The following is a 22491-nucleotide window of genomic DNA, read 5'->3' on the forward strand; positions in this document are numbered from 1 at the left end:
TTTCTTAACCTATTCCTGTAAGTAGAATCCACCTTACCAGGAAATATCCATGATGGATTTGTCAAACAGTTCATGGATGACCACCAGCGGCCGTTTCAGACATGTGAGCTGGAAGGAAAGACACAGTCAAGGTTAATGAAATTACTGAAATCCCCTTCTGTATTCAGCTCAGTTAACATAACCAACCTAGAAGCCTGGGTCAAAGTGGCTGCTGATATTTAAGGCATCTTCAACTCTATTCAAACTGCAGCTGCAGAGATCCCAAACTGTGGGAACCAAAGCCTGCCAAAAATGTGCATGCTACCTAGAGTGGACCCTGCCTCCAGCGCTTGCTGTGGTCTGACAGGGGAAATAGCTTTATACACAGATAACTAGCAACAGAGAAGGCAGAGTGGGAGTGGGTTTCTGAAGGGCTATGGTCGGAGCAGAGGGACAGCCCCAGGGTGGACCTCTGAGAGGGTCTATGGAGCAGGAGACACGATGCCAAAGCCTAGACAGGGGATGAGGCACCCTGAGAGAGAACACAACACATCTTCCCTGGGCCCAAGGGACTCTGGTACACATTTATCCAAGGCTCATTCTACACTATGTGTAGGTAGTACAGAAATACACACCTGGGCCCTTAATCTGGGCCCAGTTACCGACTATTAATACTTTGATGAATTATTATCTTCTATTTTGTGCAAATACTTATTTTATTCTTCAAAGTAAGAATTTATTTTATTCTTCATAGTTGTGTCTGTTTTTTCATTTAACACACAATAAGTATGTCATTAAATATCCTGTAAAAGTCTCTTCTGGATGACTGCATAGCATGCACTGTGCATATTCTCTATCGAGTCACTCAACTGCTGGCATACACTCTGACTCCACGTTCCCACAACTATGGTAGGCCTTTCCTCTTGTGCACAAGTGCCTGGCTACCCTGCTGGCTGGCCCTGAACTGCAGGACAATGGGCTGGGAAGAAACACACTTCCTCACAGGATGGTGGGCTCCCATAGGTGCTGCTGCAGCTTCTGGGAGGCTGTGGGGCTGAGCGTCCCAGTGCAGCCTGAGACTGCTATGTGGGGAAGGAGAAGCTGTGTCTACCCTAGTGGTGGAGAGGGGGCTGAAGTCTGAACGATCTGGAACCCACATTAAGAATCTCGCCTCCACCTTAATTCCACTTCTAGAAAAAGCTGCCTTGTCCCTCCTCTCATAAATGTGCCTACAGACCCCTCAGAAATCTACAGGCCGTGTGACTGCCTAACCTGAGCATTCTAAGAAATATGGGCATCATAGTCAGTGATGTTTTGGTTGCAGCGCCACAAACAGGGCCTCTGGCTGGGAGGAAACAGGGAAGGTCCCCTGAACGGCAATCTGTGGTACTGTGGTTCAGGTTCCAGAATGGGTGTTAAGTGAATACTTGGCCTAAAAAAAAAAAAAAAAATCACAACGCACACAGTAATATATTTCTCTATACCAAACTAATAAATGCAGCCAGAGGATAACCTTCAAACCCAGAACTTCCAACTTGCTCTGCTTATACGGACACTTTTTTACAAAATGAAAAAAAAAAAAAATTAATGTGTGTGCACTTTGCTTTAACAAACTTTAAATATATTGGCACCTTGATGCTCAGCACCAAGACTGCTCCCTGCACTGCATGCGGAGGTGTCTCTTACCACACAGTCAGGTCACAGCACACCAGCCCCTGGCAGTGAGAAACTTAACCCTTCAGGAGCCCTCACTTAGAAACCGCCACAGTTCTTACCCTTGGGTTCTCACTCGCCAACTACCATTGAGTATATCTGCTGAGAACCTGCTCTGTAGAGGGCACTGAGTTAGGAAGGTGAGGGGAACAATGAAACTGAAGACACATCGGGCTGGGTGTGGTGGCTCACACCTGTAATCCCAGTACTTTGGGAGGCCAAGGCGGGCGGATCACCTGAGGTCAGGAGTTTGTGACCCGCCTGGACAACATGGTGAAACCCCATCTTTACTAAAATTACAAAAAAATTAACCGGGTGTGGTGGCCTATAATCCCAGCTATTCAGGAGGCTGAGGCAGGAGAATCTCGCTTGAACCCAGGAGGCGGAGGTTGCAGTGACCCAAGAAGCCAAGATTGCACCACTGCACTCCAGCCTGCTGGGCAATAGAGGGAGACTCTGTCTCAAAAAAAAAAAAAAAAAAAAAAAAAAAAAAAAAAAAAAAAAAAAAAAAAAAAAAAGAAGCTGAAGACATCGCCTCATCTCAGGGGATCCAGCGAGTGAGGAGTACTAGGCTCACAACCTTATCCATCACAGCATCACCCAGGGGTGAAATGGACTAATTAATAGAGGCGTCAGCTTTCTGTGTGTCTTTTTCTGTGGACATAAGCACTTATCTGTCTTGGTTGTATGCCTAGGAGTGGAAGTGCTCTAGGTCATATGCTTAGCTGTGGTAGAAACTGCCAGACAGTTTTCCCAAGTGCTCATGCCAGCGTAAACACCTGTCAGCAACACGTGTCAGCAATGTATCAGTTCCAGCTTATCATGTCCTTGCTGACACTTGGTACTATTTTTTTGTTTTTTTTTTAATTTTAGAACTCTACTCATAGGTATGTACTCATAAATGAAAACGTACGTCCACATAAAGACTTATACAAGAATGTTCATATCAGCTTTAGTCATAATATCTCAAAACTGGAACAATCTTAATGTCTATCAACAGGAGACTGTATAAACAAATTGTGGTGTATTCATACAGTGGAATGCTACACCGAAATTATAAGGAATAAAATACTGTTAAGTGCAGCAACATACACGAATCTCAAAACACTGTGCCAAGCAAAAGAAATGAAGACACAAAGAAGCAAGTACCACACAATTGCATTTATATGAAGTTCAAGAGCAGGCAAAACTCATCAGCGTAACAGAGGCCATTAGAGTGGTTGCTTTGGTGGTGAGGGAGGTCTTGACTGGGGAGGGACAAAGGGACAAAAAGGAGTGCTCTAGGCAGTGATGACACTGGTGTGTAAACATGTATGACAACTCACCAAGCTGTACCTTTCAGGTGAATACACTTTATATAAAGATTTTTCTTTTTCTTTTTTTTTGAGACGGAGTCTCGCTCTGTTGCCCAGGCTGGAGTGCAGTGGCGCGGTCTCAGCTCACTGCAAGCTCTGCCTCCCAGGTTCACGCCATTCTCCGTCTCAGCCTCCCGAGTAGCTGGGACTACAGGCGCCCACCACCACGCCCGACTAATTTTTTGTATTTTTAGTAGAGACGGGGTTTCACTGTGTTAGCCAGGATGGTCTCGAACTCCTGACCTTGTGATCCGCCCGCCTCGGCCTCCTAAAGTGCTGGGATTACAGGCGTGAGCCACCGCGCCCAGCCATATAAAGATTTTTCTAATAGGAAGCAAGCCCAACATGCTGCTCATGGCATTGACCACTGAGGGTGCTGCCTGAGTCTGGACACAAGAGCTGGTCTAGCTGGGGGTCAAGGTGGCCTCTCCTGGCTGGGCACAGACCCAGTCTTCAGCACTTCCTTCTGGGAGAGTAGGAGAGCCTGTGAGCTTCCAAGGAGGGGCTGACCCCAGGTGCAGAATAGAAATACACTCTTAGCATCACCCAAAGCAGGTCTCTTTCCTCCACTTGCTACTTTACCAACCTACACCTCCCGTTCTGCAACAAAAGCTCAGGATAGCAGGCTCACCCAGACAGAAAGCGAGCGGTCCTTGCTGCCAACAGCACAGCAGCAGTACGGGCAGCTGGGCTTCGCAGAACTCCCATTCTTCTGCTTCTTTTTGAAGATTTTTGGGTTGAATTTCTAAAGCCAAATAACAGATGTTAAAAATAATTAATCAAGCATCAGGCATGTCCCCTGTGCCCAAGTCCCAGCCCACTGAAGGGAGTCTCCCACAGACATTCTCTGAGCCCAGGCACTAAGCATGCATTTCATCTTCCTGACCACCTATGAGGCATCTGGCTGATGATGGAAAGGAAGCTTAGGGAGGTCAGAAAGTATGTGCGGAGGCACCAAATGAGTAAGCTGGGAAATGCAGATTTGAAACTAGAGCTACCAAACTCTCCATTTCTGGAGCTTGCCAAGTAGAAGGGATGCGTAGCTACTGAAACTAGCCTTCTCAATTCCCTCCAGCCTGGCAGGGCCAGCCCTAGGACCTGCAGAAAAGCTGAGCCTGCAAGGGGGCTTCAGAAACAAAGACCTACTCACACCCTATCTCCTAAGGGAGGCCAAGGGGATGGGCAGGAGGGGTGTGAATCTCTGAATTCCTTCTTGCCTCACTGCATTTGTTGTTCAGTCATAACCGTCTAGCAGAGATCTGCTCAGTCAGAGAGTCATTTGTGATCTCCCTGGGCCAGTGACCATGGCAATATCACACAAAGGTGCTTAGCTGGCTGCTTAGTCCAGGGAACTACCCCGAGAGTAACTTGTCTTTGTTTCTGCAAAGGATGAAAGCACTCACTGAGCTCCCAAACACCCTCCTGGATTTAAAGGGGTGGGCGCTCTGGGAATCCCCAACCTAGGACAACTGAGGGCAGAGGAAGGAGGGTTCCTGAAAGCCTGGTGTCAGGTAGCCTAGAGATGTTTTAATTCCAGAGGGCAGGCAGGAATGGCCGGGGTGCACAGAGACTGGAGAAGATGGAACTCAGAGGCGTGTCCCTGGGCTTGCTGTCTCTAACACCAATGAGGCTGCAGGGCCTTGGGAGCTCTGTGAGTCATAGGCAGGCGTCGTGATCTCCCAGAGCTGCTAATAAAGTGGTTGTGAGGACTGCATGGGAGAATCACGTAGAGCACTAACCATGAAGCACTGATTTCCAAAGACTTTAGCAACAAAGCTCTGGTTCAAACAAAACCCTACATGAACTCCAAAACAAAAAAATTTAATAAGTAATATTTTATTCATATAAAATTTGTGTTTTAAGGTACAATATATGATACTTATTATCTTTTTTAATTTTCTTTTTGAGACGGAGTCTCGCTCTGTCGCCCAGGCTGGAGTACGGTGGCGCAATCTCAGCTCACTGCAACCTCCGCCTCCCGGGTTCAAGTGATTCTCTTGCCTCGGCCTCCTGAGTGGCTGGGATTACAGGCGCATGACACCATGCCCAGCTAATTTTTGTATTTTCAGTAGAGACGGGGTTTCATCATGTTGGTCAGGCTGGTCTCGAACTCCTGACCTCATGATCCGCCCACCACAGCCTCCCAAAGTGCTGGGATTACAGGCATGAGCCACCGTGTCCGGCTGATACTTATTATCTATTTAAACATGGGCAAAAGTGAGTCCATTTTCATCAGGGTCTTGGATGATCCTTCACTTTTATCAACCTTAGCCCACCAATCTGTTTATTTTATTTGGCTGCCCAGTGTTGAGAAAATCCTGGTTCTCACAGATTATTCGCAACTACTTAACAGCTTGCCTTGGGCTCTGTCAGGACACTATTTAATTAAAGTCATGGAGAAGCATAAGACGAGTGGCCAGACAACTCTCATGCCTAAGGACTGACAGCAGTTCACGCCTCTGAGCTCTTCACCTGCCGCAGCAAGATCTGGCAGCAGCTCCCAACTCAGTGATCCATGGCATGGCCTTGCACCTGTGGTTGATGCTGCCAGGTGTGGGGACAAGCACAGTGCTTGGTGGGTATACCAGAATTGTACCTGTATTCACTGGAGCCAGGTGAGGGTGGCACCGTGCTTGGGCACCCCAAGCATACCTGAGTGTGTAAAAGGCTGATGTGGAGCTACAATGTTCCTAACCCAAGACTGATTTTGGTGATGTTCACATGTAAAGTTTGCCAATAAATCAACCAAGTACATACTCTATTTTGTAAAATTAGCTTTTAAATATTTAAGTATAACTATTCAAAATAAACCAAGAATTAATATTTGCTGAATCTTGGAGCCCATCTCCCTTTAGTTCCCTGGGCACTCACCACGACAGTCACAGCTTTCCGGTGCCCAACAAAGTCCATGTTGGTCTTCCATCCCTCCCGTTCGATGATCTGGGCAGTGGGGCCTGAGTTGTTCATGGCATGGGCAGACACCAGGTAATGCCCATCAGGTGACCAGCTGAGACGCAACACATGGGTTGTTCCTCCACACTGAAAGAAGCATCTGCACTTGAAAGGAGCTCAAGGCCACCTTTGTGACCAAACCTCTGGCCTCGAGGATAAAGTTAAACTTCAATTTATAAATGTGTGATGGTGGAGCATGCACCCCAAGCTTCTGGCTACACTGACAGCTTCTGTCTCACCAGATGGCCCAACCAAAAAGGGCTCTGTGAAATGAATTTGGAAACTGCAGCATCCTACACTCCCCCAGAGGAGCTGAACAAAGAAATATAGTACAGAAGTGTATGCCCTGAGGAGATCTGCAGGAAGGCTACCTGTTTGAACCATAGCCTCTGCGTGGGCCAAATCTCTCTGGCCACTGACCCAATTCTTCTGTGTAGCACCTGTTAACCCACAGCATGGCATCTGCACAGCATCCTCAAGATATACTCTGGTGGAGAAAAAGCCCTTTTTAACCCAGGAGCCTGGCAGAAGCCTGTGTCTGTAATGTAGCTGATGACTGTGAGGCACCACCTACTCTCTTGAGCCTGTTGCCTCACCCAAAGGGTGGTGAGGACACCTGCAAGGGAGAAGAGGTTTGTAACGTCCTTATAAACTATAAAAGGAACAGTACAAAGGCACTGCTCCCCCAATCTGGACTGGGGGCTGAGGCAGAGCATCCCTCCACATTATCCCTCCTGCAAAAAGAGATGACATGGGTCCAGAGCCAGCTCCTTGAAGCTCAAGGTGGGCCCAGGGCAGCTCTAAAGACTTAAGGGTTAAGATCATGACCTCACAGCTCTAGAGCAGGACATGACAAACCAGAGCCTGAGTATAGTGAAATCACCCACCTCAGCTCTCAGCCTAGGCCACAGAACCACCCCCTACCTGGAAGGATGGGCCCACCCAGTAGAGGCTGAAGAGTACTACCACCTCCTGCTGGTACTCAAGACACTCCTAAAGCCGTCCCTAGGAGTCCACCTCATGGGACCCCACTGCCTGGCAGTCAGAGCCCTGAGGAACTCCAGAAGGAGCAAAAGCTCCTTAGGGCAAGACTAAGTAAGGTAAAAACCAGTACTCATATACCTAGCCCAGGAGCTGGTGTTGTGCGGGAAGAACTGAACATATGACTATCACTTTACTTTTGCAGCCATCCTGACCAGTGGGCAAATGCGTGCTCTTCCTGCAAACCTTCCCTCATGTGTCCCTAGCTCTGTGAAGTCTTTCCTGATGCACTCACCTCTCCTGGGCTGTTTCTGCACTCTGGACAACTCCATTATCATGCAACTAATGGGAATGCCTGTCTTTCCTATGGGGCTTTAAGCTTCAAGAGGAGAGACTCCCATCTCAATCCACTTTTATTTCCCTGTGCCCAGTTATTGCCTTCTATACAGTAGACACTTAATAAATGTCTAATGAACAATGGTGATCTTGAGCTCTCATTCCATTTGAAATCAGAACTCAAATAAAGGAAGAGAGATTAAAATACCAGAGAAGCTACTGCAGTCTGATCTCCAAACATGTGCAAACTGTACTGCTAACTCCAGCCAGGAAAAAAGGCCCCTGAACTGCAGGGTGCATATCAACAAGCACAGCACAGTCGAGGATGGCACAAGAGTCTCCTCCATCCTGCCCTGGCCCCCAACAAGCTGCTCTGCGGGAGGCTCAGAGTAAACTCCACACTATAAGAAGCAGTTTTATCCACGTCTGTGTGAGTGAGCTGGGTGACAGAATGATGTGGAGACATCTCTAAGGTTCACTTCAACTTTGAACCTATAAATCCGGGCCAGGCGCGGTGACTCATGCTTGTAATCCCAGCACTTTGGGAAGCTGAAGCGGGTAGATCACCTGAGGTCAGGAGTTCGAGACCAGCCTGGCCAACGTGGCGAAACCGCATCTCTGTTAAAAATACAAAAATTAGCTAGGTGTGGTGGTGGGCACCTGTAATCCCAGCTACTCAGGAGGCTGAGGCAGGAGAATCGCTTGAACCCGGGAGGCGGAGGTTGCAGTGAGCTGAGATCGTGCCACTGCACTCTAGCCTGGGCAACAAGAGCAAAACTCTGTCACCAAAACAAAGCAAAAAACAACAAAACTATAAATCCCTTTCATTTCAAAGTTGGAAATTAAACAGCGTCTCAGAAATGAAGGATTCTGTATTATCTGACTCTTAGGGCCAGAGTCCCACCCCAGAGAGCCTTGGTGAATCCGCTCAGGCCCCCGGACTCTGTGCATTCCCCAGGTGGCCTGGCCCGTGGCCAGCTCCCTCTCTGTACACAGAAGTCAGGAAGAGGCTGGGGCAGCTGCTGGGGCTCAGCTCCCTGAGCTGTCCCCACTTACCTCATCAAAAGGCTTGGTGATGCTGGTCTCCAACTGCCAGTCCAGCGTCCTCCACACCTTTAGGCTGCGGTCATCAGCTTGAGAAGCTATGTATTTACCAACAGGGTCCCATGTCAACCCTTTGACCAAGCCAGAATGACCTCTCAGAGTAGCTAGAATTTCTGTGAAGAAAAAAGGAATGTGGAGAGGTGTTGTCTGAGGGAAACATGACCTGCAATCCATGGGCCATGGGATGGATATGCAAGAGAGGGGACTCAGCAGTCTGCCATGGCCAGCCCCCACACCAGACAGAAGCAGAAGGGCCTCCTCATTTGATCTCCACCAAGGCAAAAGCCAATTGAAGAAATGACAGCATCAAGGAGGCAGGCACCAAGGGGCTAGTTCTGATCCAGGTCTTATCTGTATTTAGCGGCCCTGCCTATGGCTGCCCTTCCTGGGCTGTGACACCAGCACTTCTGACGTTAGCCTCCCTGGTAGCTCCCTGATAAGGAGGAGGCCTACTAGCTCAAAGGGCCTGACTGTGGCTGAGTCTTTTATAAGTTATGGCTGAAGACAAAGGTGTGTACGACGGTACCCCATATAGATCTGTAATCCAAATGCTACTCCGGTCTCTAAAGCTTCCCTCTCCATAGCCAGACTGAGTGTTTCCACACATGCTGGTGGCTTTCAAAGAGTTAAAATGACCTGGATCCATAAGGAAAGCATACTTCAAATACAGAGCTGAAATATGAGAAGAATTTTACTCGTTATAAACTGCAGCACTGTGCCAGGTTATGCCATCTGTTGTGACTTTAAACACAATGAATAAGAAAAATCAATCTTTTGCAAAACTGGGTTTGTGTTAGCCCATATCTGCTCAAGGGTTTCACAGAGGAGATGGTGACTGAGCTGAGCCCAGAGCCCAGTGGTGGGGGTGCACACAGCAGGTTTAGGAGCATCAGGGTCCCCAACAACAGCTGCCTATCCATTACCCTCCTGATCTGTGGCATGCCATGCTAGCACTCAGTTACCATTTTTCTTAAGCATGAATCTCTTTTTAAAGCTTAAACAAATGTAATTGATAAAGAAAAACTGACAAGACACATAAATCCTAGGCCACTGTGACACATCTGTTGCCACCAAGACTAAGGAGACAGCCCAACCCCTGCTCCAGAAACCGACAGGCAGTACTGCTTGCTGTTAACCAGTCAGAGGAGGCCCCAGACCTGGGAACTTTACAGCATTCCAGATGACGACAGTGTTATCCACGCTGCATGAGGCTAGCCAGGCATCGTGGGGAGACCATGCTACATCCATCACATCTGAAAGAAGAGAGAGGGTTCTGGTGAGATCTCTTACCTGGCGATGCCCTTGTCTATTAGCTTGGCCAGTGCCCCTGGGACCTGGGACCATCATAACCACTCTGGTATTTTTTAACCAACCTGAAAAAACTCCCCCCAGAATTTTTCAATTGGTCATAAATTTAAAGCATCTAACCGACCCCAGTGCCTCACTCCTTTTACAGACGAAGCAACTGAGGGCATGGTTCAGAGCTTGGGCACCATATGGCACCACACCCATGCATGAGAGCCTGCTACTTCGTGGGTCTGTGGCCTGGAGCATGCTCCTCAGCCCTGCTGACTTGCTTTGCCAATCATAACAGGGCCTTCCTCCGAGAGCCTTCTGAGCATGAGACACAGTGGGTAAAGCACATGGCAGAATGCCTGGCACAGTTAGAACTCCAGGGCTGCTGACAACTGAACACAAGTCATCTTGAGGCCCTCGTCTGGTTCATGGACTGGGTCTCATCTCCCAGACCCTGACAGGAGTACTCCTTCGCTATGGAGCCTCCAAACAGAATTATTCACATTCACTTCTTTGTGACTCCATTTTATCATTTGTCAAGTGCAGATTAAAAAACAAAATCTAGGCCAGGTGCAGGGACTCACGTCTGTAATCTCAGCATTTTGGGAGGCTGAGGTGGGCAGATCGCTTGAGCCCAGAGGTACAATACCAGCCTAGGCAACAAGGCAAAACCCTATCTCTACAAAAAATTGGCTGGGCGTGGTAGCACATGCCTGTATCCCCAGCTACACAGGAAGTTGAGGTGGGAGGATCACTTGAGCCCAGGGAGGTTAAGGCTGCAGTGACCATGATTGCACCACTGCACTCCAGGCTGGGCAACAGAGTAAGACCCTGTCTCAAAAAACAAACAAAAAAACCAATGAAACAAAAAACCCCAAAACCTATCCTCATAGGGTCACTGTAAGGATTAAATGTGATAAACTGCTGCAACACCATGCCAGGCACACACCAAGGCATTGATGAAGGTCCGCTGTGACGATGGTGCCAACCTTGCCTATCCTGCCATCAGGGGTGAAGGGCGCAGTCTTAGTTATTTCTCTAACCTCAGCGCCTGGTGCAGTGCTAGGTATACAGAAGAATGATTGGTGAGTTGAAGAAACAAACATAGCAGCAAGGTAATAGCTATCAAGTCCTTTCTTTGTACAAGAGGTTTAAGCAAAATATTCCAAATATCTATTGTATTTTTTCCAGTTAAAAAAAAACTATAGTAACAGCTTAACAGGTTTTTTTTTTTTTTTCAAATTGTCTCACATGCTGTGGTTCACATTTTGTATTCTAAATGCCTATGTGATCTTCACAGCTTCTTTCCTTTTTTGCCCTGCATTCTATGTGGTTGAGAGTATTCACTACTATTAATTGACCTAATTTAACACTGAAGATTAACTGGATTCTGGTTTTTTGGGCCCGTGTGTATTTGTCACTCTCCATACTCCAGATTATTACTCTGAGACACATACCCCAGAGTGGGAATCCTGGGCAGAATATCTGAGCATCCTCATAGGTCTGGATTCTCATAAAACTGTAGACTGCTTTTCCAAGATCCCTGTGGTTTTACATTTCTACATGCAGACTGTTTGCTTCAAAACTCCCTTATTAGCATTGAGGATGATGACTTTTTCCCCTTCCGACTTATTTATTCAGTACAATTTTATATTTAAAATTTTTAATTAGATTATTAGTGAAAGCGTTTGTCTCTTATCTAATGTCTTTTTGGACTGATTTGCTGACTTATTGTGACCATTTACTGGGAAGTGTTTCGGGCAGTGGGTCTAACAACATAAATGCAGTGCCTACAAAAATGAAGAAAACAACAACTTTCTCTAGTAACTGAGAGTCCTGGAGGGGCACACATGCAAACGCCAGGACAGCAGGGGAGTGCCCATATCCTAGAACAGAGAATATGTGGTTAGGTGGGAGCCCAGAAAGGAGAAGGGATTTTCTTAGCAATCTCCACAGACACATATAATGCAGCTATTAACTGCAAATTTCACCTCTCTACTTTTTTATACTGTAGGAGTTTTATGGAGTAAAGTCTGTTATTCTCCTTTGTGATTTCTTCTATTGCCTTGTTAACCTTGAAAAATATTCTCTCTGCTAGAGGTCTGGTAAATATTCAATTCTATTTTTTCCTTGTGTAGTTATTTAGAATGTTTCTCTCTTTAGTATCTGGTTTGGTGTGTGCTGTATTTGGTGAGGATTGAAATTAATTTCTCCTCACTAACTGCTTAACAGTTACTATGCTCCATGTGAGGAAGAATCCATTTTGATAAGCGATGCCTCCTTTCACAACACACCAACTTCTTAGGTATACTGTAGCCTCTTTCAGTGTTACGAGTTTACCCTCAAACCCATGATGTTTCTATCACTGGAACTTTGAATATTTTCATCCATAACATTCTTATCCTTCCAGATATGATCCTTTAGAATCACTGCTGAGTAAATCCACATACATGACATAATTTTCTCCTAAACTCCCAGTTTGGAGTTTCTGTCTTCAGACTATATAGCACCTCCTTTTTATGGTGCATCTACACACACAGGAGACCCTCCCCTCACTTGTAGATTTACATTTCTGGCCACTGTTCTCACCATCATTCTTGGTGACTCCAAGAGGATGATTCTTCTAACACTCCAGGCTCTTGGTTCCTTAAATTCCTCCTTCCCTTCTGATGACCATGGCTTCCACTACTTTCACCCCACGGTCATGTCCAGAGGCCTTCCATGACAAATCACTGCAATCTGTCTCAATTCCAACCTTCCCACAGGCCAACCATCAGCCCCGTGCTCCTAGCTCACCCTCAGCTCCAACAGCACTTTCACGCCACCAGGAACTCCGATCTACTGATGCTGCCGTCCCCTCACCACTTGCCAACCACCTGGTCCTTACCTCTCTCCTCCAGCTGAGAGCCCACCACCACTCCCCTTTTTCTTCTCCTCCATCTTCCCACATGCCTGACAAAGCTCAGCTCCTCTCCTAGTGTTTTTTGAGTACTCTCCAATGACACCTTTGGCCCAATGACACCACATGAATATTGCACTTGCCTAGGCCCCCAGCACCCTCCGTGCTGTCAAGCCCAGCAGTCTATCCTTGGTCTTCACTTTGCCCCTCAGCAATAAGCAATACGCTGCCTGTTCCCCTCTCCTTCAAATACTCTCTTCACTGTCTGTTTTGTTGTTGTTGCTGAGACAGGGTCTCGCCATGATGCCCAGGCTGTTGAGCTACTGGCCTCAAGTGATCCTCATGCCTTGCTTCTTTTCACTGTCTTAACTGGCCTCTCCTTCTAGCTTCTTTTGCTGGTTTCAGCTCTCCAATCCCTAGGCTCATCCTTGGACTCTGCTCATACCCAGAACCTCATATTTCCAAGATTCATATTTCCAAATGTCTACATAGTATGTCCATTTACACTGGCAAACTTAACATATCCAAAACCAAACTCTGAAAACACTTCCCTTAACAAACATTTCTGTCCCACCTGCAGACTTCCTGCTTCAGGTTACAGCCACTGCATCCTTTCCACTGTTTGGACCACAGTCCGGGAAGCCATCCTGACTCCTCTGCTTATCTCACATCCCATATTCAATGCACCAGGAAATCCTCCTCTGATCACTTCTCACCACTTCTGTGTTATGACTCCAAACCACCATTGTCTCTCCCTTGTTTTTCGGAGCGGCTCCTTTACTAGTCTTCCCAGTGCAGCCCTGAGACCCCCATGGTAGAATCCACACTGCTGCCACAGGTCTCAACTCCTCTGCCTAGATCCCTGCGGAGACTTCATATTCTTGCTCAGAGAAGAGCCTCTGCCACGGTCTCGAAGGCACACTGCCTCCCGCACCCTCCTCCCCCGCCCCAGCTCCCAGGGGTTCACTGGGCACAGTAAGCACATGTCCATGCTCCAAGGCCTTCGCACTGGCTGTCCCCTCACTGCCGTCCAGTCTTCCCTCAAATGTCATCTCCTCACTGGCCCCCAGCACTCATCTTCCAACTCCTTACAGGACTCTGCCTTCTAGGCTCATCTTCAAATCTCCTATACTACTCACTCGTCTGTCTCTTTTACAAGAACAAATCTCCTTGAGAGAAGAACAGTGCCTGGAACATGGCAGGCACTCAATAAATGTTTGGTATGTGGACAAGTAAATATTAATTTGGGAAAAAATGTATTTCATCTAGCCTTTCAATTTAGGAAGCCATTTTCTATCTCTCAATGTCATTTTGTATCTTAAAACGTTTGTGATTTAAGTCTTAGAAATCTAATTCATTTCTTGGTAAGATTACTTATTCCTGGATATTTATAACTTTTGATCCCACTCTGTATAATTCTCTTTTTATCATTAGATATTCTAATTGGCTATTAGTAGCAAAAGACAAATAATTTAAAATTGTTCTGTTATGAGGCCAATATAAAGACTCATTTTATTAGTTCTAAGTATTTTTCAGTGCTTTATTTGTTCCAAGAGCTTTATCCCCCTATGTTTTTCCTAATACGAAATAATGTCACCTTCATTTCCTTTTTGCCTTATCTTCCAGTTTCTATTTAACTGTGTTGCAGAAATTCCAGAGCAACAAATTAAATGACAGCACCCATCATTGTCTTTTCTTGATATAAACTGCAACCAGGCTTAACTGTGAACTGTAATATTTGCCACTGGTTTGAAAAAGACTAAGGACTCTACCATGTTAAGGAAATAGCTTTAGGACAGGTGTGGTGGCTTATGCCTGTAATCCCAGCACTTTGGAAGATGCAGGTGGGAGGATCGCTTGAGCCCAAGAGTTCAAGACCAGCCTGGGCAACATAGTGAAACCCCATCTCTACAAAAAATAAAAAAAATCAGCCAGGTATGGTGATGCACATCTGTAGTCCTAGCTACTCAGGAGGCTGAGGCAAGAGGATCACCTGAGCCCAGGAGTTCAAGGCTGCAGTGAGCCGTAATTGCAGCACTGCATTTTGCCTGGGTGACATAGTGAGACACAGTCTCAAAAAAAGAAAAAGAAAAAGAAAAAGAAATATCTTCCTATGGGCATTTTAAAAAAAGCATTTTTAATAGGAACTGATGTTGAATTGTCTAATGTTCCTTTTAAAACACCTAAGATGACTGTAGCTTTTCCTATCTAACTTCCTAGTATGTAAAGTTATATTAATAGATTCCCTTGTACTACACTTACAAGTCACATTTAATCATAATAAATTACTGTTTTCTGGCCGGGCATGGTGACTCATGCCTGTAATCCCAGCACTTCGGGAGGCCAGGACAGGCAGATCATGAGGTCAGGAGATCAAGACCATCCTGGCTAACACAGTGAAACCCTGTCTCTACTAAAAATACAAAAAAAAATTGGCCGGGTGTGGTGGCACGTGCCTGTAGTCCCAGCTACTCAGGAGGCTGAGGCAGGAGAATAGCTGGAACCCGGGAGGTGGAGGTTGCAGTGAGCTGAGATCGTAACACTGCAGTCCAGCCTGGGCAACAGAGCAGGACTCTGTCTCAAGTAAATAAATAAATAAATGAGTAACTGCTTTCAAGTGTTACTATATTTACTAGTATTGTTTCTGATTTTTCTATCTTTATTCATATTATTCTATGCTTTTGTTACATTATTTTTCTTAGGTTTTCTTGTATTTTCCAGATACAATAACCCTGGCTTATATCTTCCTTTCAATTATAAATATTGCTATTGTTCTGTATAATTTTTCTTAAAAGCTCAAAACAATGCACCTACAAGTAATTTAGAACCAAGAAGCATTTCTGAAGACAGCCTTTCATTTCTTCATTGGTTACTATTCTGTTCAGTTTTTCCTAATCCTATGGTATCAATTATGAAAGCTCCTATTTTCTAGAAAATTATTTTTTAGTATTTTGTTCTTTAGCTTAATAGTACAAACATTATATTGTACTGTGTGATGATTTTTTTCTGTCTGGGTTAAATGTTTTTCTAGATCTTTAACCTCTAATTTTGTCTAGGTTTTTTCTTCCCATCCCCCAATTAAATATACCAAGTATATATTTCTCATACTTTGCTTTTCAAAGATCCGGTTCTTTCTTATTCATTTACTTCTCCTTTTCATTGATTTTTCTTCTTGAATGGTTCTGCCTACACCTGCTACCAGGACCAGTGAGTAATGAGTGTCAGGTCCCCAGCTGAAGGTGGTCAACTCTACTTGTCTGGTAAAGGAGCCCCACTGGGCGGTGGGTAGGAAAGAGAATGCAAGGCTCTGGTTAGGGCCTTGTAAAAGTCCTCACTTGAGGCCTACCCCACGCTTGGGCACCCTCATAGACATGTGCACCAAGTTCCAGAAAAGTCCAACTAGACTTCACTGTTAGTACTGTGACACAAGTAAGGGCCAATTACACAATTATCAAACAATAACACAACACTAACCGTTTCAGCTTTCACAAATGTGGACTCAATCTATGGCCGCCACCAAGATGGGTTTGTTCTCCTTTTAACAGTCTACAGAGAATCTGCTAAGCATACACTAACAAGGGATTATAGCTGATGCCACCTCCCACACCTCTCACTCCTGTCCTGTCCTTGCCCAGAGCTCCAGGCTCAATTTGAAGGTTTCTTGACATTTCTTCCCCTACCCCTCAAGCCAGGGGCAACCCCATTCTGAACTGGTATCCGTCCCCATAAGCCTGTTGTCCTTAGGGTCTCAGCAGAGGTGATACCTCTGACTATCTAGGCATCCAGCCAAGAATCTATCTCATACCTCTCTGTGCCCTATCCTAAGTATTCCCAAATCAATCTCCTCTTCTCTACCTCAATTATCACAGGCCTAGCTCAGGCCCTGACAGTGTCCATCTAAACGACTGGAAGAATCTCCACTTCACTGAGCTGTCACAATGACCTCTCTGTTGTGCTTCAAAGCTTTTAATGGCTCCCTATCTCTTCCATGACAAGGGACTCCCTCAGTAACAGGGAGCACAAGCTTTCCATGATCCGACTCTGGCATACCTGACCAGCCTCACTTTGTGCTGCTCCCTGCCTTGTCTATAAAGATCCAGCCATGGTGAAATGCCTCCAAATCCCCATTCACACCAAGACTTTCTCACTTATGCTGTACCACCCTGCCTGGAAAACCCTTTGGTCCATTCCTGGACCAAATGGACTCAAGACTCCTAAGTCAAGTCTAAATTGCACTCAACCTGGTATCCTTGACACCTGAGTGTACAGTGCATGGGCAACCTTCCCCCTCAGTCTAAATTCATAAAATGTGCTTCTTTCCATACCAAGTTTATTTAAAACACTGCAAACATATTCAAGATCAAGTTGAGAAACTTTTCAATGGGCATCTGTGAGCTGATTTCTGGGGAATAAACAAAGTGTGCTTACGGACTTAGTGATCCGCTGATGAAGGTACTGATTCTGTTCAGCAGGACAAACAGCAGAACGTGGGAAGTTCTACATTAAAGATATAAACATATACCCCATGAGGGCAAGAGTGGGGAGACTGAATGCAGCTGGAGACAGGTAGTGGACCCGGTGACTGCACAGATCTTAAGGGACAGGCAGGGTGTGACTGATTGTGATGGGGTGGGACAGCCCAGACATAGGGCTGCTTTAAGGACCAAACAGTCCCACAGGGGACGTGGCGGTGCTGCTGATCTGAGCCAGGTGTCAGGGGCCCACCCACCCCAACAGGCAGTCCCACTCACCGCCTGAATGATTCCGGAGGATAGAGACACACCGCCACTGCTCCACATTGGCAAGCTTACCACTGGAGCCGAACACGGTGCTGGGGCCGATGTACCTGTGTGAGAAAGGGGCCAAAAAGGCACTCATGGAGTGCTCTGGGCACTGCATAGAAATGCTCCCTGCAGCCAGCTTATCAGGGCACACAGAACAAAGCAAAAACAAACAAGAACTGGAAAGCACTGGGTTGTTGAATAAAAGGGGCTGGTTAGGTGAATTATGATCCATGCACTTGATGAAATAGTACACAGCCATTACAAATCTTGCATGGGAAAACGTTCACAATAAGTGAAAGAAGCAGGCCACAGGACATCACATACAATATGATATCACTTATGTAAAGGAAAAAAACCCACATGACATGGATAGCATCTATGCATGGAAAATGGATTAGAAGGACACACATCCCAAAATGTCAAAATATTAACTGCAGCTTTCTTTAGGTGGTGTGATGAGGGATATTTTTTCTTTTGTATTTTTAGTTTTCTAAATTGTATACTAAATGTTATTTATGTTGGCTATTTAAAGAAGCAAAATCAACAGTATTTTATTTTTAAGCATCTCACAATGAATCAAATGGCTTTGACATCTGAGGCAGAGAAACCACGCGATCTATAGGTACTAGCCCCCACCACAGGAGCCAGAGGAGCATCAATCACCTGGGGCCTGGTGGAGGCAGTGCTGACACACCGATGATCAGAGCCTCTGATAACACCTTTTGCTCTTGTAGAGCTCATCACAAATCCACAGAAAGAGAGTGTGCTGAGATAGCCAAGTAGGCTGAAGAGACAGCCTCTGCCTCTGCTCTTGAAGCCACAGCCACAGGGCCACGCTTGGTGACCAATGGTGCAGGGTCTGGTGCCCCAGACTGACTGGCCCAGAGACCTGGGAGCAATAGTTTTCCAGGTGATGGTTAGCTCCTTTTGAGAGTAGAGCAGAGGCTGCCCCAGGTGGGGACCAACAGAGAATAAAGTAATGGCAAAGAGGCTGGACTCTGGATCCCCTGCCCCAGATCCTGGGCAAGAACCAGAGCACCCTGACTTTTAACCATTTTGTATATTGGGCTTCCATGTGAAATTTCACTTGAAAAAACAAAAGCAACGAAGCCCCACCCACATCGGCACTAGAAGAGATCAGACTTTCCTTTTCAGGTGAGAGCCTGCTGTCCTGTGAGGGGGCAGCTGACCAGGTCTCCTGAATTCCTGGTCAGGCTCCACCTGCTCCTGACCTACATGCACTTTCTACTACTTATGAGGTCAGGGCTATGGGAACTTCAGTGACAGGGTAGGGAAAGGTGACTTTGATAAAGACCAGCAAAGCAGCTTCTAAAAATAAAATGTGAAGAAAGGAAAATGATGCTTACGTAGCCCGCTTCCACACCATAATCAGTTTGTCATCTCCCCCAGAAGCTAAATACATCCCACTGTTTGACCACCGCACACAGTTCACACATGCTGGGAAGAAAAAAAAATAAGGTGATGAAAATCCAGTAGTCATGCCCATTTGCTTTATGTAGAGTTTGGCAAGATGTAAAGGGTTTATAAAATCTAATCTATCTAATCTATTTAAGGCATCTACTGTGTGAGAGCCCCAGAAAAACAATTCAGTTTAAGCACTAACCTACTTGTGCTATAAAAACAAATTACCAGAACAGTCTGGAGGGGGAAAAATATACATTATCTCAGAATCGTTAGTGCTGAATGACATAGTCAATAGAAGGCTTCTTTCCAAGAAAATCAAAAAATGATAACCAAATCTCATTATTTCAAAAGGGTCATCTATTAATGAGACATATTTCTGAGTAGAGATTATTCTCAAAAAAAGAGTACGTGCTAAAAAGGGTCAGATGCTTTTTCTAGATTTTTCAGATGAACAGTCTGTTACAGTATAAAACTCTGACTTCATCTCATCTGTCAGAGCCAGCACTGTCACATTCGGATTTTCCAAACTCGCCAGCACTGCAGATTGACTGACTCTGCGCTTATAAGCTAAGATCAGCAGAAATTCCCCCAGGCCCCTGATGGGCCAGAGCCTCCAAGAGCACTCACAACTTGGCCTTTGGAAGACCTGAAAGATGGCTATCAAAGTTGTAGCCCCCACATGGCCCGTGAGTAACATGCTCCAGGTCCGAAGACACTGAGAGGCATGTTGAGAGGACAAGAACACACAGAGTAAAGGAAGGAGCTGATGTCCAAAGGCCAGTGACTGTTCATTAAGCATCTCAGGGGTGGGAAACTAAGGCACTACAGCAGGAAAGGAAACCATCACACTATCTGATGGCCAAAAGGGTCCTGGCAGAGAGCCTCAGAGTGACGCAGTGCCAACCTGAGATGTTTTGGCAAATTGTCTCTTGCGCACCCTTCCCCAGAACCCTACTGTGTCCAGGTCGCTGGCCCCAAAGCCCCATGGAATCAGGCAGTAACGACTCATGAGCAGGAAATCACCAGAGGTACCTGCAGACTGTCCAAAGATGGTTCTGTGGGCGGGCCGAGTCTTCTGCTGAATAACTCACCCAGGTGTGCAGCCAACATCTGTGCCTTCAGACAGCAGGCCGAGGGGAGTTACCGCCGCACGGGGCCTTATCTTTCTAATTACAAACACATGTGCTAACCTTGGGCACTCTGCCAACACGCAAAGCCTGCAAAGGGCCACTCTGTAATACCTAAGTGATTGTCCATCTGGCAAAGCATCTTGGGAATATTTTCATCCTTCTCGTCATCCTCCTGGAGGACTGGAGACATATTCCAGATCACAACCTTCCCAGAATCCTGCCCTGGAATGAAGGAGCAGAAATGGCTGAATGTGCAAGGAGTAGAAATTTGATATTAATATTTAATGTCAAATTAAATTAGGAGAAGTCCTCACTTAGCTTCCATAAACAATAATTAACTAGATCTAAGGAGACTGAATTTAAATTACTAATTTAAGTTACAGAAAAGATGATAAGTACTCATGGGGACAAAACGGAGCGGACTTAGCAGTCAGCAGAAGTCAACCTGACTTTACAAAAAGAACTTTAGACTAGCAATCAGGAGGGAACTAAGCTCTGATCTGGCCTCTAACACGGATCCACCAGGGGTCCCTAAAAGGTCTTCATCCCTGCCCAGCACCTAGACTCCGACTCCTTGACTCCTCATCTGTGAAATGAGGAGAAGGGAAAGTCAATGTCATAAGACCTTTTCTGTTCTGTGTACACCCTAAAAAGCAAACAGAAAAGCACACCCTAGTGGGGTTTCCCTCCCCTTCCAGGTGCTGCCTGGAATTTAGGCTGTTCCAGAGCCGACTGTTTTGAGACCCAAATGTACCCTGAACACAGGAAAAATGGCTCATTATCTTGTTATCCACCCTTTGCAGTTACCTACAGACGAGAGACCAACCAAAAGAGGGGATTTAGGGCTCCCGTGGTCATGAGTTGATGTATTGCTCGGCTAAAAAATATACCCATGCCTTTTAGTAATGATTTCTTTTCTTTCTTTTTTTTTTTTTGAGATGGAGTCTCGCTCTGTCTCCCAGGCTGGAGTGCAGTGGCACGATCTCGGCTCACTGCAACCTCCGCCTCGCAGGTTCCAGCGATTCTCCTATCTCAGTCTCCCGACTAGCTGGGATTACAGGCGAACACCATGACACCTAGCTAATTTTTGTATTTTTAGTAGAGACGGGGTTTCACCATGTTGGCCAGGCTGATTCGAACTCCTGCCCTCAGATGATTCGCCTGCCTTGGCCTCCCAAAGTGCTGAAATCACAGGCGTGAGCCACCGTGCCCAGCTTTAGTAATGATTTCTAAGCTTTCCATCACTGATATCTAACAAAGTTTAGCCCCTCACTTAATTTTCCTATTATAATGGGGCCAAATCCAATGAACATGCCAAAATTACCATAAAGCATGTTTGAAACTGCCTCTTGGCCAATATGTAAAAGTATTTCCAAAACATCTCTGCTGGACCAAGGTGGCAAAATGTGTGTCTTCTGGGTACAGGTGCGAACCCTCTGATTCCTTCAGCTAAGTCCATGTGTTCTCTCTCATGTGCTGCACCTCCTCCTCTCGGGTGCAGTCCACAGCATGGAAGGAGAGAAAGGCTTCCCTGCCCACAGCTTCCCTACACTCCCTTCCAGCTCCTTGATTCTGGGTGGAAGCATCTGCTGGAAACCCACCCTGCAGCACCTGGCCTGAGGACCTAGAGCTCACAAAGGCACTCTCTAAGTGCTGCCTGGGGAGGCCTGGTTGGAGGGAGGCCCCGCTCTGGGGTAAAGATGACAGAGGGCTGGGCTCTGTGGAATGCTACATTGTGTCACTATATATACATCTTGGTATTGTGGCATGAAGAACAGCTCTGTCCTTCCAAATAGAACCATGCAACATTGCAAAAGATGCTGGCTGAAGCATAAGGGCAATACTACCAATAACAGTTTCAAATGGTGTGGGCTTTCTTACTTGCCCACAGTGTGCTTTCTCTTTAACCTAACTGAATTCCTTTGACGAGAAAATGGGCCTAATAACTACACGATTGCTTTAGAAGCTTAAACCACCCTCATTCCCTTTTTTCAGATGAGAAAAATGCTGACAGAGCCCTTGCCTCTGGGGCTGGGCTTTGCCCACTGGACCACCTACCACTCTCGATGCTCTACAAGTTTGGGGATACAAACTGATTTTAATATTAACTCAATAAACAGAAATTAGAATGATACATCCGCTGCCAAAATACTTACAGAGAGCACACTAAAGCCATAAAAGGATTTTGATTTTATTCATTCAGATAACACATTATAACTGTACATTTTAAACAGCGTTGCATCCATCCTGAAAAATAGCAAGTATTCCCTCTACAGCTAAATGGACAGCAGGAGAAGAGCAAGGTGGCAGGGCTGTTAAGCTTTCCCTTTCTTTATTCCATAAACATACCTTGTCCTCCAGTTGCGAACTTGGTCCCGTCAGGGTGAATATCAACTGAAAAAATCGGCTTGCCTGGAAACAAAGAAAAAAAAATACAGTATCTAAATTGGCTTTTATTCATTGAAGTGTATCAAACTCAACAGATTCAGTTAAAGTCTAAACTGCTACAAGATTCTCCAAACATCAGACAACTGAAA

The 22491-nt window shown here is 45.9% G+C and overlaps 1 protein-coding gene across 6 annotated transcripts in view; it reads right to left on the minus strand.

The window, feature by feature from the left end:
• LOC100977781 (protein HIRA) overlaps positions 1-22491 on the minus strand; it is a 101664-nt gene that overhangs the window by 58180 nt on the left and 20993 nt on the right. For 4 of the 6 annotated variants that reach the window (XM_034949226.3, XM_034949221.4, XM_034949220.3 and 1 more), the window contains exons 2-10: positions 22304-22366; positions 20066-20176; positions 18767-18857; positions 17367-17461; positions 9578-9673; positions 8373-8533; positions 5919-6086; positions 3679-3792; positions 38-108 (exon numbers count right to left, since the gene is read on the minus strand). In XM_034949226.3, coding sequence (XP_034805117.1) covers positions 38-108; positions 3679-3792; positions 5919-6086; positions 8373-8533; positions 9578-9673; positions 17367-17461; positions 18767-18857; positions 20066-20144 — 875 coding nt within the window. In that variant the 5' untranslated portion in view covers positions 20145-20176; positions 22304-22366. Of the gene's footprint in view, positions 1-37; positions 109-3678; positions 3793-5918; positions 6087-8372; positions 8534-9577; positions 9674-17043; positions 17113-17366; positions 17462-18766; positions 18858-19856; positions 19991-20065; positions 20177-22303; positions 22367-22491 lie in introns of those variants that run through there. The other 2 variants (XM_034949223.3, XM_055105608.2) reach the window with 2 other exon arrangements.

Source organism: Pan paniscus, chromosome 23, assembly GCF_029289425.2.
Source record: "Pan paniscus chromosome 23, NHGRI_mPanPan1-v2.0_pri, whole genome shotgun sequence".
Classification (NCBI taxonomy): domain Eukaryota; kingdom Metazoa; phylum Chordata; class Mammalia; order Primates; family Hominidae; genus Pan; species Pan paniscus.